Source organism: Lissotriton vulgaris, chromosome 3_1, assembly GCF_964263255.1.
Source record: "Lissotriton vulgaris chromosome 3_1, aLisVul1.2, whole genome shotgun sequence".
In the NCBI taxonomy this organism is placed as follows: Eukaryota; Metazoa; Chordata; class Amphibia; order Caudata; family Salamandridae; genus Lissotriton; species Lissotriton vulgaris.
The window spans coordinates 635,571,867-635,585,147 of NC_141689.1; the positions used below are offsets into that span (position 1 = coordinate 635,571,867).

The following is a 13,281-nucleotide window of genomic DNA, read 5'->3' on the forward strand; positions in this document are numbered from 1 at the left end:
ACACAAAAACAACATGCACAGTAATACAAAACAGTCGCTGGATAATTTACATTATATGGCGGTATTAAAATAATGCAAACCTGTAAAGACTTTTCCAGAAACTCTCGGACAGGGCCATTCTTATCTGTTAAGTTTTTTGCTTGACAATAGTAATTAATCCCAAGATCACACCAAAGATTTGCTGAAGACTGCAGTTTCAAAGCTCTGCTGTAGCACCTAAAGAAATAATATTTCAGTGCAATTGCTTAAATACAAAAAAGTTAATAAATTGCATTATATTTATGTTTTCAGTTTCCATTTGCTATGAATTTCTGGTGGTTTTTTTCAGTGTTATCCAACGTTCTCAAAAAGTGTAAAACTCAGTGGTTATCGGTGTTTACTCTTTTTATTTAGCTCTGTACAAATATTACTGGATGGGCTCATTTCAGAGCATATAAAGAAATTTGCGTTTATTTCCCTCCTTCCCTCTTAATTTGTGCGTCTAAGTACTCCGATCACGGCGCCGACGACGGATGCGGAGCCGCAGACGACGCCTACCGACGTGCAAGGGTACTACTACGCAAAAATTTCCGGATCCAGTCTGACGCCTGGGGATATTCTAAGGTAAGGAATCTATCACTAACGCGTCTCTTTCAGATTTGTATTGTCTATTATTTCTCCCTTCTTTATTACTCAAAACTTCCTTCCTTGGACCCTTTTCTTTATTCTGTCAATTAACTTTTCATTATTTCACCACTGTTTGTTGAACTTCCCTACACACAAATACCTTCTTTCAGGAACCCAGTCCCACCGTATGCCAAGCGTGTGCATGGATGCAAATAGGTTGGCACTTCAGTAAGATTTGATTATAGTAGGAAAAAGGTTAATGGCGATCATTTTACACACTTTCCATGCTGTTCTGCTATAAAGACAAAAGGCAAAAAGCAGCCGAATCAAGAGGTTCTACCTCGAGCTAGAGATCTGTATGGTGGAGTGCTTGGTGCTCTTATTATTGGAAGCCAGTATCACTCTATCCTATTCTTTGTCTTGAGATACAGAAAAAGAACTGAAATGATAAATCTATGACCACTGTCTTGTCTGGGACTTCTCTTGCTCTGCCTAGAAGAACAAGGTACTTACCTTTGGTAACAATGTATCTGGTAGACATAATTTGTTATTGCACCTAACAAAGGGTTCAGGTGAGCAAAGAATTACGGTTAACATTTAGACACTAAACATTAGGGTTAGGCACTGAATGAGGAAAGGAAAAGGGAAGAAGAAGCCTAAATATAATTTGACAAATTTACAAAAACAATTATGATTTATTCATATACACATATGTCATAATTTTTTTTTACAAAAGAGACCGTAACGCCCAAAAAAGAGTTGGCAAAACAAAAACATACAATCTACATGCCAAACTAGTGGCTAACAGACAAACATTATCATTACAAAAAAGGAACAACAGACAAAATAATGTGTCCTTCATAAATTATGGCCACAGAATGCGTCGATGGCGTTTCAACCGCATACAAACTACGCGGTCATCTTCAGGACAAGAGTTAGATGAGCGTAGACTTTCTGTATAAAAAATATAAAATTACATATGAAGGGTAAGGCTTCTTCAAAGGAAAAGACTGAAAAGTAAGGGGTAGGAAAAAGAGCTACACCAAGTGAGGAACATAAGTCAGAAAAACTAAACCAGCACCACACCCCTTGTGATTCGGACAAACCCACAATGGGCCAAAAAGAAAAAATCACTTATTCAATTGGACGATCAATCGTGAGGGAATTCGGTAACTTGCAAAAAATTCAAACCTGAAATTAAACAGGTATACATTCAGTGTCCATCCAGTAAGCCAAAAATTCTGAAAACCGACTCTAAGGGTATAGTTTACTAACTTAAACAATTGTAAGTAAGGCACTCCAATAGTTGGGGTCCACATCAATCAATGTTTCTTAGATATAACTCCAATTGCAGGAACTTAAATAATCCCTGTCGGTCTGCTCAGTCAATCAGCTGGAAGGAAAGAATATAATGACTGCTGTTACTGCATTGTATCTTTATTGTCTACAAATCATGCATGGCAATGATCATAGTATGTCTGCCACACGACATAGACAATCGCTCCTCATACCCTATGTTAAGCGTGGGCAATACCAGTATACCGGTTCAGTAAAAAATCAAACTCTGTACCACAAAGATCTACGGGGCAACAGGCGCACAAAGGTGGCATCAAAAAGTGCTAGAGGTGCAGGGTACAGACTGCCTCAGCACCTGACCACCACATGGGAGTTCCAACAAGTTATGTCTACCCTGAAGGATACTAAACAGTGGTGCAAGCGGGGCACACTTATAGCTCAAGGGCGCTCCAAAAAGCACCCCGGGTCAGTATGCGCAAACCCCTCGTATGGCTCAATTTCTGTACTTACTCAGAGGGCACACATCATGTTGCGCGCTCACCATTTAAGGAAAGAACCTGCAACAGACGCTTGCAAGATGTATAAAACGCATCAATAAATCTGCGCACTTCAAAACACCTAGCATGTAGCCTGTCACTGCACTTGCTCGCAGGTCAAACCTTACGGTGTGCTTGCCAATTAGAAAGCAAACAAACAAACGTGCGACAGACGCTTACACGAAGTGTGAAGCGCATTGGTAAATCAACTTACAAGCCGAACCCGCAGGCGACGCCGAAACCACTCTGCTGCTCCAATCAAAGCAGCTGCTCCCAGTAATGGGGAGACAAGTAAGAAATAGAGAACAGGCGAGCGTCATGACTCTATTTCTTACGTTTGTTTGCTTTCTAATTGACGAGCACACCGTAAGGTTTGCCCTGCGAGCAAGTGCAGTGACATGCTAGGTGTTTTGAAGTGCGCAGATTTATTGATGCGTTTTATACATCTTGCAAGCGTCTATTGCAGGTTCTTTCCTTAAATGGTGAGCGCGCAACATGATGTGTGCCCTCTGACTACATACAGGAATTGAGCCATACAATGGGTTTGCGCATACTGACCTGGGGTGCTATTTGGAGCGCCCTTGAGCTATAAGTGTGACCCGCTTTCACCACTGTTTAGTATCCGTCAGGGTAGACATAACTTGTTGGAACTCCCATGTGGTGGTCAGGTGCTGAGGCAGTCTGTACCCTGCACCTCTAGCACTTTTTGATGCCACCTTTGTGCGCCTGTTGCCCCGTAGATCTTTGTGGTACAGAGTTTGTTTTTTTACTGCACCGGTATACCGGTATTGCCCACGCTTAACATAGGGTGTGAGGAGCGATTGTCTATGTCGTGTGGCAGACATACTATGGTCATTGCCATGCATGATTTGTAGACGATAAAGATACAATGCTGTAACAGCAGTCATTATATTCTTTCCTTCCAGCTGATTGACTGAGCAGACCAACAGGGATCATTTAAGTTCCTGCAATTGGAGTTAGTTCTAAGAAACATGGATTGATCTGGACCCCAACTATTGGTGATAGTTTAGTTTCTCTGACTTATGTTCCTCACTTGGTGTAGCTCTTTTTCCTAACCCTTACTTTTCCGTCTTTTCCTTTGAAGAAGACTACCCTTCATATGTAATTTTATATTTTTTATACAGAAAGTCTACGCTCATCTAACTCTTGCCCTGAAGATGACCGCGTAGTTTTTATGCGGTTGAAATGCCGTCGACGAATTCTGTGGCCATAATTTATAGAGGACACATTATTTTGTCTATGTTTTTCCTTTTTTGTAATGATGTTTGTCTGTTAGCCACTAGTTTGGCATGTAGATTGTATGTTTTTGTTTTGCCAAATCTTTTTTTAGCGTTACTGTCTCTTTTGGAAAGAAAAATAAATAAATAAATAAAAGAATTTATGACATATGTGCATATGAATAAATCATAATTGTTTTTGTAAATTTGTCAAATTATATATAGGCTTCTTCTTCCCTTTTCCTTTCCTCATTCAGTGCCTAACCCTAATGTTTAGTGTCTAAATGTTAAGTGTAATCCTTTGCTCACCTGAACCCTTTGTTAGGTGCAATAATTGACTGTCCCTGGTTCAGGGTAGTTGGACAGCCCCTGTATTCTGTCTATGAGAGACATAGTCTGGGCACAGATTCCTTAACTTAGAATATCCCCCAGGCATCAGACTGGCCCGGAAAACTTTGCGCAGCAGCACCTCTGCCCGCCGGGAGGCGGCGCCGTCCGGCGCCGCCCTAACGTCGTCCATGGACGAGACATCAGCGGAGCCATATATGCCCCGCCCGGCGCGCCGGCAGAGGGGATTTAGTGACCAGCAAACTGCGCTGCTGTGTGAAGAAGCAGCTAAAGTAGAAAATAAACTTCATAACCTGTAGTATGATTTGATTTGTTTGGCTGTACAGTTCACACAGTGAATAAAGTTTTATTTACATTTTAGAGCTTGGTCTGCAGGATTTTGTATTTATTTCAAAGCAAGCACAAGGTCATCTAGTACTAATTTTTAATAGTTGTATGGCCTTTGTTTATTCTGAAGCAGTGTAGGACTGTGTTCTTGCAGGGCATGTGTGAGAATTGCACAAGGTACTTGATATTTGTGTTCTGTACTGAGTCCACTGTACAAGTGCAGGTTATATCTTGTGGAAAGAAAAAGCACAAGTAAATTTGTTTCCTTTTGTATGCCGGCACAGCGGATTGTACAAGTAATGTTTGTACATGTCAAACCTTATTTCTCCACCATAAATCCCAAGCTTCATTTTGACATGGAGGAAGTAGGAGTGAATTGGTATATGTACTAGCTCTGCATAAATAGGAAAGAACAGGAATCTAATAAAAAAAAGAAACGCTATTAAATGTTGTAAGAAATCCACCTTTTCTGCATGATCACACTGGATCTTTTGCCTTTGCTGTACCTTATTTTTGTTGCTGACTTTGGAACTCTGTGCATACTACCCCTGCTAGCCAGTAGTAAAGGGACTGTGCTCACCTCTTAAACATGGTTGAATAGGCATACTCCCAATTGGTAATTTAACATGACTGTAAGTCCTTAGCATACGTTACAAATTGTACTGAGGGCCTGAATGTTAAATGCCACTAGTAGGTTGCAGCATCTATGATGCCATCTACTACAGAAGCAGTGCTAACATAGCTTCAGGCATAACACTGAAGATTGACTGTAACAGTGCCAAAAATAGTAAATACTATTACTGTGTCGTGGTAATGGGACTAGATAGAAAAATAATTAACAGTTATTATAAATTCAATTTGATGGTGAAGTCGGACTTCCAATAAATATTAACGTCTGAAGTTCCTGGAAGCTAAACTGCATTGGTTGTCCAGCTTCCCGCAGCCAGTGTTTAGCCTTGAGAAGGTGAGAAAAAGGTGTTAAATGACTCCCAGGAGCAAACAATAGGTTGACTGACTGGGTAGAAATGATTCCTCTGAATTACACAGAATCTGCAGGGTGGGGGCTGCAAGCATCCTACTACAGTGTCAAAACCAGCCTGAGTATCAAGCCCTTCTTGACAGGTCAGATGGGTTTACATGCAACACTTGCGGCAACTCTTGGGCATCATGGTCTGGTTGCTGGAGGTAGATATGTGGGAATACTACGCACCCACTAAACAACCCTTTCTGGACATGCAGATGATCAGAAGAGACCTGGACCTCCTGTCTGTGACCTGAGAGGAGTCCTAAAAGACTGGACCTCCTCTATCTTCTACCCAGAACATAGAAGTGGACTCCAAGGGTCAGCTAGCTGACCTGTGTGGCTAGAGGGAAAAAAAAACAAGGTGCAAGAGGCTTTTTCTAGAAAGCACCCAGCTGATCCTTGGCAACTAGTCTCAACCACACCCTGCTGCAGGTCTAAATGCCTCCCCTAAGGACCGGGGGTGTTTTAAAGTGTACTTCTGTGGTTGATTGGGACTTAAAGGACCAAGTCAGAAGTTAAAATGCTTGACTAGGACAACCTAGTTGGATTGTTTGATCTGCGCTCCATCAAGGTCAACCTTAAGTTGCGCCTAGGCTCCGGTCTACCAAGACCATTGACTATCATGGGGGCTTAGTGCTTTTTTGCGCTATTTCTATTTAATATTTTTAACCTTCATAGCTCTGGTTCCCCTTATTGGTTTCGTGTTGGTTTTTAGTCTATTTATTTATAACATTTTACTCTATTTTTCGAATTCTGCTTGGGATTTTTATAATATTGCGTTTTGATTGTATGGGCACTACATACATACATTACACACTGCCCTACGTTAAGCCTCTATGCTCTGTGCATTACTAACAGGGGGTGGAGCTAAAGTTAATTTATTGACTTTGAAGGTCCATCCTTACAAGTGTTGTGAGTATTTCTTGAGGCAGGTAGTTACACACGCCAAATAATAATCAAATTTCTTTAAGTTAAATAGAGATTGAATAGCCAGCCACTGGCTGGAGAAGTTCCCTCGAGGTAGAGTTGAATTAACTGGATTGTTCACATTGTAAATCCCAGTGAAACGTATTGAAGTTTGTTTTAAATAAACAGCTTCTGGGTGATATTTAGATTGAATACCAAAATTGTGATGCATACCTACAGCATTTGTGTTCCACATGGTTCACTCAAACTCGTTAAATCACGCTTAAACTGGGCCAGTTAGAAGTCAAAGTGCACCTGTGGTGAATAATGATCTCTCTAAATACGCTATACTATGATTTTCTAGCCTCTGTAAAAATGTATTTTTCTTACCTCAAAAATCCTGAGGACTTATGTGGATTTTCACAACCTCATGGGAAGGTGACAGCAGACCTAGACCTGTAAATATATATAACTATGTTCCTAAGCTTGTACCATGTAGAGAGGTTGCCATATTGTAACAGAAGTTTACTTGTGTATAGTGAGAAATAATGAAATAAACACCTCAATAGTGTTAAACATGTAATGTACCGGATCTATTCTATTGAATTGAAAATTGAGTGTGTCCATAGTGTATATTGATGTGCATAGTCACCATTACAAAATCTTTGTTTGTTTACAGAATACATAAAAAGGAATGACGAAATATATGTAACCTCAGTTATAGGAGTTATGCAAAAATCTGCATATCATTTAATAGGGACTTGTGTTTGCAAAAAAAACAGTCCCTATGAATCAATTATAAATTTAAAAGAAAATCCCTCTTTAAGTTTCTTGAAGCGGAACACAAGGTTTAAGGGAAAATCTATGTAGTCCATATTGATATTATTTGTTACTGTTGTAAAAATTCTTAGAAGTGACGCAATGGGACATTGTTTTTTTCTACGTTTTGTATATCTTATATGTATGTTCCAAAAAGCTTTGTGTGGAGGGCCAATGAGTCATTTATGCGCAAGATGTCTAAAAATCTTTTAACTTGGTGTGTTCGCTATTAGTTGTGAACAACACTATGTAATCAAAATACACAATGCAATACTAGGTTACTGAAATTATAAGTAATTTACAATAGTCTATTGGTAGTTTGCATTGCATACCTGCCCACGTCACAAAAAACATGAAAGCTCAACTCTCTTCTTTAATCATTTTCTAAGTTGACTATCCAATCGCGTGAACCATTATACTTTCTTTTGTAATTGTGATCTTTTCATATCTATTCATGGTTTGAAATTCATTGCTTCTAATATCACAAAATTAAAATGAAAAATATTATGTTAATTTACATGAAAATGTGTTGCCTCTGAGGATTTCAAGTGCTTTGTAGGCATTTTGCTTTTATGCTCATTCAAGTAGATGTTTATCTAGTGTTCAATTTTGCCCACGTATACTAATTCATAGGGACATTTAGGTATGCATATGCAATTTTGGAGTTATAAGTGGCAAACATTTTTAAGCGACTTTCTTTCCACTATAGCCGTAGGGTGCTTTTTATATTATTGTAATGACTGCAATTATAACATGGATGTGCTCCTCATTTAGTCATCTTAGATTTTTTATTATATGTGTTATTTTTCTAACCCTGTCCTTTAGGTTCATTGATGTTTGATAGACCCAGGCAGTTCTTTGTATCCACTTGCAGTGGTTGGGATTGGCGATTAGTTGGAATCAATCTCTAAATGTGTTAGTTCTCAAAAATGGAAAGTGCTGTAATCAAGTTTCGTACGTCAAATATATTAAAGACATACTTAACCATCTACAAGAAGTATAGTCTCATTGACAAACACAAACTCTGGTGACCTTTAATATTGAAGCTCCTTATGCAAACATCATATAGGTGGTAGCAGTATCAAAAGCATTAAGGGTCCAAGAGTGGTTCTATTACACAACACAGACATTTGATTTTTAGTATATGGAGCTAGCAGTGATACACAACTATTTTCGATTTGAAAATATTTTTACCTGCCTGTTTATAGCACATCTATTGGTGCAACCTTTGCACTAAATGGCGTGTGTATTTATGTGGAACTAATTAACACAACTACATTCACCACTATATATAAAAATGTAGAAGGGCTATATAGATTATGTGTTTTACATGTAGAAAGGCACAGGAGCTACATATTTATGCTATAGCTAAATAATGGACCCCCATTTGCACTTCCCATCGTCATTGACTGTTCCTCACATAACTTAACTTATCACAGTGGAAGGCATCAATTTAACAACTACTATTCATTGAAAATACACACATAAAAATGCCCTTTTACCTTAAAGGTTACATCATCTTTGAGTCCTAAGTTATAACCTGCCTATGGGCCAATTTATTTGCTATTGGGACAAATGTAGTAACATAAATACATCCATCAAGCATGAACGACCCCTTAAGCAAAGGATCCAGGAACATGTCAGGGCTCATCGCAATAATGATCACAAATATGCGATGACATTTCACATGCAGGACAAACATAATCCAGAGGACACACTTTGGTTCATGGGGATAGATCATGTCCCCCAGAACCCCCGAGGAGGTGATCGAACTTTAGCTCTAAGAAAACGTGAAGCAGAGTGGATATGTAGAATGAGGAGTGTTGAACTAGGACACAATTATGACGACGAAATGCACTATCTTATGTCATAGTTTTTGCAATGATATTAAGCTAGTAATTTCAATTCTTTATGTGTAAAAGAAACTATTGCGTTAACAATAGTGCTCCTCTGAAACTCCGATTGTAGTAAGTCAATGTTAAGACCAAACTCATGTATCCCTCTGCAATGTCATGTACACCTGAAAATCAAATCAATCTGAGAATGAAATCAATAGGTCGTGTAAATAGACTCTGTCTTTCATAACATTACCTGTTAGTTGTTCATTTGGTTAAAATGTATTAGAGACATATGTATTGGGATCCATCTGCAGCATATTGTTTTGACACTCTTATATTGCCATCTCCTCTACCACACAGGGATCTCATACAATAGGATGTCCGGGATGGATCTCAAGTAAAACTTCTTTTGGAGAAATCAATATATCATGTAGATGGATTTTCCCTTTTCCAAGTCCTCTGTTACTTATGTATATGTATAGAACGTATTCTGAGACACATGTGTTAAGATCGTTCTGCAGCATACTGTTCTCACATATTTGCATTGCCATCTTATTAACTATATGGGGATATTACACAACGGGTTGTCCCATTATAGACCTGTAAAGGCTAATTTCCTTTTGGGGAAACCCATGTTGAACTTTTCTTCATCCTCTCTCCCTTAGTCCGTTTGTATTCCTTAGTTATACACCATACAAAACTAGAGCCATCATTTTTTTTAAAACTTGTTTTATATGGCCTTCACGTTATGTTTTAAGCATAGGCTTAATAGGACCTATGGCTAGCCATATTGTTTACAATATGGCCGCAGCGGACTAGGACATATTTACAGAGGCAGGGGCTTTTATACTTATACTGGTCATGCATTTATTTAATTGAAAAAGAAAAAATAATTCTGGTTCTCAAATGAGACATAAGGATATTATAAAATTCTTATATGGTTTAACTAACAATCCATCACTATTAATAGCATGCCTTTCACCTAATAGAGTTGGAAATGGCATATTAGCTCTTAGCAGGGATTCGTTGCCGCTTTTGTTCCCATAGAGATATTTGCCCATACCAAAATGGCCGTCGTGTTTGCAGACAACTTTTGAGGTCCTACCATAAGCCCGATTTTCTCTTCTACACAGATTTAAATCAATTTATTAAATTGGGCTCTCTGGCTTAATTCCCACATGCAAATAACTAGCGAGTTTATGAAGCGAATTCTTTCGTTTTCACTTTACAAACATTTGCCCAAACTAAATGGCCGCCACGAACAGATGCTTTATTAAGTATCATCGCCACGAACGTTTTTTTCTTTTCTGTTTTAACTACATGATAATAAGCGTGTTTATAGGCCTCTTAGTTATATACTTCTTCTTGACTGAAGGTAGGACGAACTAGCTGAATTTCGCCCTCTCATGATACTCGCGTCCCAACATAATATGGCGACCGCGTAACTTCACCGTAGGGTTTAACACTGAACAAAAACACTGACACAATATGGCCACTGCGGTCATTGCCGATTTTATTGGCAGATGGAAACCAGGTGAAGGCAATTGGTAATAGTCGATCCTAGTATATAAACCGAGCAGAACGGGTCATTATTGTGCCGGTATTTGACGGAGGAGGACGCCGTTTTTTCGCGCTGTCTCACGAAGCCACGCTGGAACCAGGGGATGCTGTGACAAAATTGCTTTAAGGTAATGGGGAGATTTTCATAGACTAGGCATGGGATTCTTAGACCTTGAACCCCACAAACAGCTTTGGGGAAACCTCAATATGTTGTCTTGCTTGGCACAAACTGAGAGGCTAATTCCTCTTACAACTGTTGTTATGTAGTCTCTCTAAACCCATACTTGGTAGACTTATTCTTGCCCTTTATCTCTTAATCTATTTATATAAAGGAATATCTCTGATGGGAGGTCTTATTTAATCAAGAAACTCTTTAAGGCTTCTTCCTTTATTATTCTAACTAATAATTTTTCCACTTTTCTTTCTCTTTCTCTCTTGTTTTTCTCTTAGAGTTTCTTGTTAATAGAACTATCACATATTCCGTCAACAATAAGAAGATATTAGTAGGTAAGACTTGTATGTCACCTTGGAATATCAACTGAGATGTAGCGATATACTACATTTGTTTCTCTTCACCCTGGCATGTTACACATGGGTGACCAAGTGATGTGTTTTAGTTTCTTGCCTTTGATCTGTAAGAACTACTAATGCCTATATTATCTATTTCCTTGCATTTCATAGACTATAAACGGAGGTCCCCTTCACCCTTCTACTCTGGTTCCATTGCTATTGGAATACTATCCATCTTGGATGTAAGTGTGATGACACTGCCTTTCTCTGAAAATGTTATATCCAGCAATCCGTCTTGCAAATCAAGAATACACTAGTGCTGTTTAATTTGTCATTAGGGAAATTCTCACTTTTCATTGTTCATTCCATAGGTGGCTTGAACATACAATGTGGAAACACCTTATATTATGGGTGTAAATCGATTGTAGTTGAATCTTGAATAGACATCTATCAACAATTTTTGATCTGTTGAGACAGAACCCCAAACGTACAGGTGTTTGAAAGACGTGGTAGGTTTTTAGTTTTTTTCAAATGGACTTAAGCCAATAGACTAACTATTGGCCTGGTGTATGTGTTTACATGTGGCTTATCTCCCATCACTTAGTCGTCCGTTTACTAATGATCTCTCGTTGATCATTCTCAGATGCCACGTGTCCCATAACATAACTAGATGGTTATACATACGCATTCCCTTTACAACGGGAGAAGATCCAGGGACATCATCGCTAGTGACCAACTTGGTATGTTTGTTGTTTTTATGTCTAATGCAAATTTGTTAGTGTCTTTCCCCACTTTCCTCTCTTTTCACACTCTGGGGCCTTCATTGCTCAGACCTCTATGGGGAACTAGTAGCCCAATGGTATAGGGGCAACCAACCATGTGGAGAATATTATGCTAAATCTAGTATCATATTATTATGCAAGATAGGACTGTCTTGTTTAATGGTGAAAGACGTTAATGTTCCAAATAAGTGTCATAAATGATATATGGTGTTACCTTGAAACTAGGACAAAAAGTTTAACAAATGATGCTCATGCTTTCGCTCCTAAAGTGTGGTGACAAAATCCCTGTCCAAGACAATGAAGCCAAATCTCTAAATACACCCTAATTTGTTGTCGTTAGAGGTATAGGGGCAACCAACCGCACTATGCCAAAACCACACTATGCCAAAATTAGTATCATATTATTATGCAAGATAGGACTGTCTCTTTTTTTATGGTGAAAGACGTCAATGTTCTAAATAAGTTTCATAAATGAAACACGGTGTTACCTTGAAACTAAGCTAAAAAGTTAAATAAAGAATGTTCATTCTTTCGCTCCTTAAGTGTGTTGATAAAATCTCTGTCCAAGAAAATGAAGTAAGCTCTGGAGACACCCTAATTTGTTGGCATTAGAACTATAGGATCTGTACTAATTTCAATTTTGTAATGTACTGTTGATGAAGCCTGGCAGGTTATGTACTACTGTAAATGTTTTTTAAACATAATTTTATTTCACATTTTTTTTAACTGTATGTCTTGTACATTGTCTTTTTTGTAACAGCCCTGAAGAAGTCCCTTGAGGACGAAACGCGTCGGCTGTAGATCCTGTGTATATTTTTTACCTACTGAATTGAATAAAGAACTTTCAAGAACTAAAGAAAAATTTGAAGTGATCATTACTGTTTGTTTTATTAGAGTTAACAGTTTTTCAAAAACATTTAAGTGGTGCACCTTGACCTTTTTTTCACATCCATCAAGCATGTCCATGACCTGAAAACCGTAATAAAAGAAATAGCATACCCCAAAAAGGTATTACACCAAGAATGCAAGAATGCTGTAAACAATCCTAGATCAGTTCTTTTAGAAAAAAAAAAGAAATCGCAACAGAATAAAGCAAGTGTAGTCGTACAACCCACTATCCACACAAATCCACAAAATAATGAGGAAACACTGGCACATCTTAAACACTGGCAACACCAAGAAACAACAACCCAGGTTTGCATTTATAAATGCCACCAATCTGACAAATTGACTTGTACACACCTGAGACCAAAGCAGCACTATGAGACTTACCACCAGAAACAGGACACCATCTCTGAGGCTCATTTAAGAGGTGCTGTACCGGAAGCCATAAACTTAGACTTTTGGTCCAAGTTTACCTTTGTGAATACCTAAAAGTACTAAACTTACACACAAGGGTAAGTTTACGTTTGTAAATCAGGCCCGTAGTTTGTGAATACAAAAAAATTATTAAACTTCCACATAAGTGTAGGTTTACCTTTGTGAATCAGG

General features: G+C 38.5%; 1 protein-coding gene across 1 annotated transcript in view; it reads right to left on the reverse strand.

The window, feature by feature from the left end:
* SKIC3 (SKI3 subunit of superkiller complex) overlaps positions 1 to 13,281 on the reverse strand; it is a 1,256,060-nt gene that overhangs the window by 754,662 nt on the left and 488,117 nt on the right. The window contains exon 20 of the mRNA XM_086960925.1: positions 81 to 216. Within this exon, the coding sequence (XP_086817051.1) occupies positions 81 to 216 (136 nt within the window). The remainder of the gene's footprint in view (positions 1 to 80; positions 217 to 13,281) is intronic.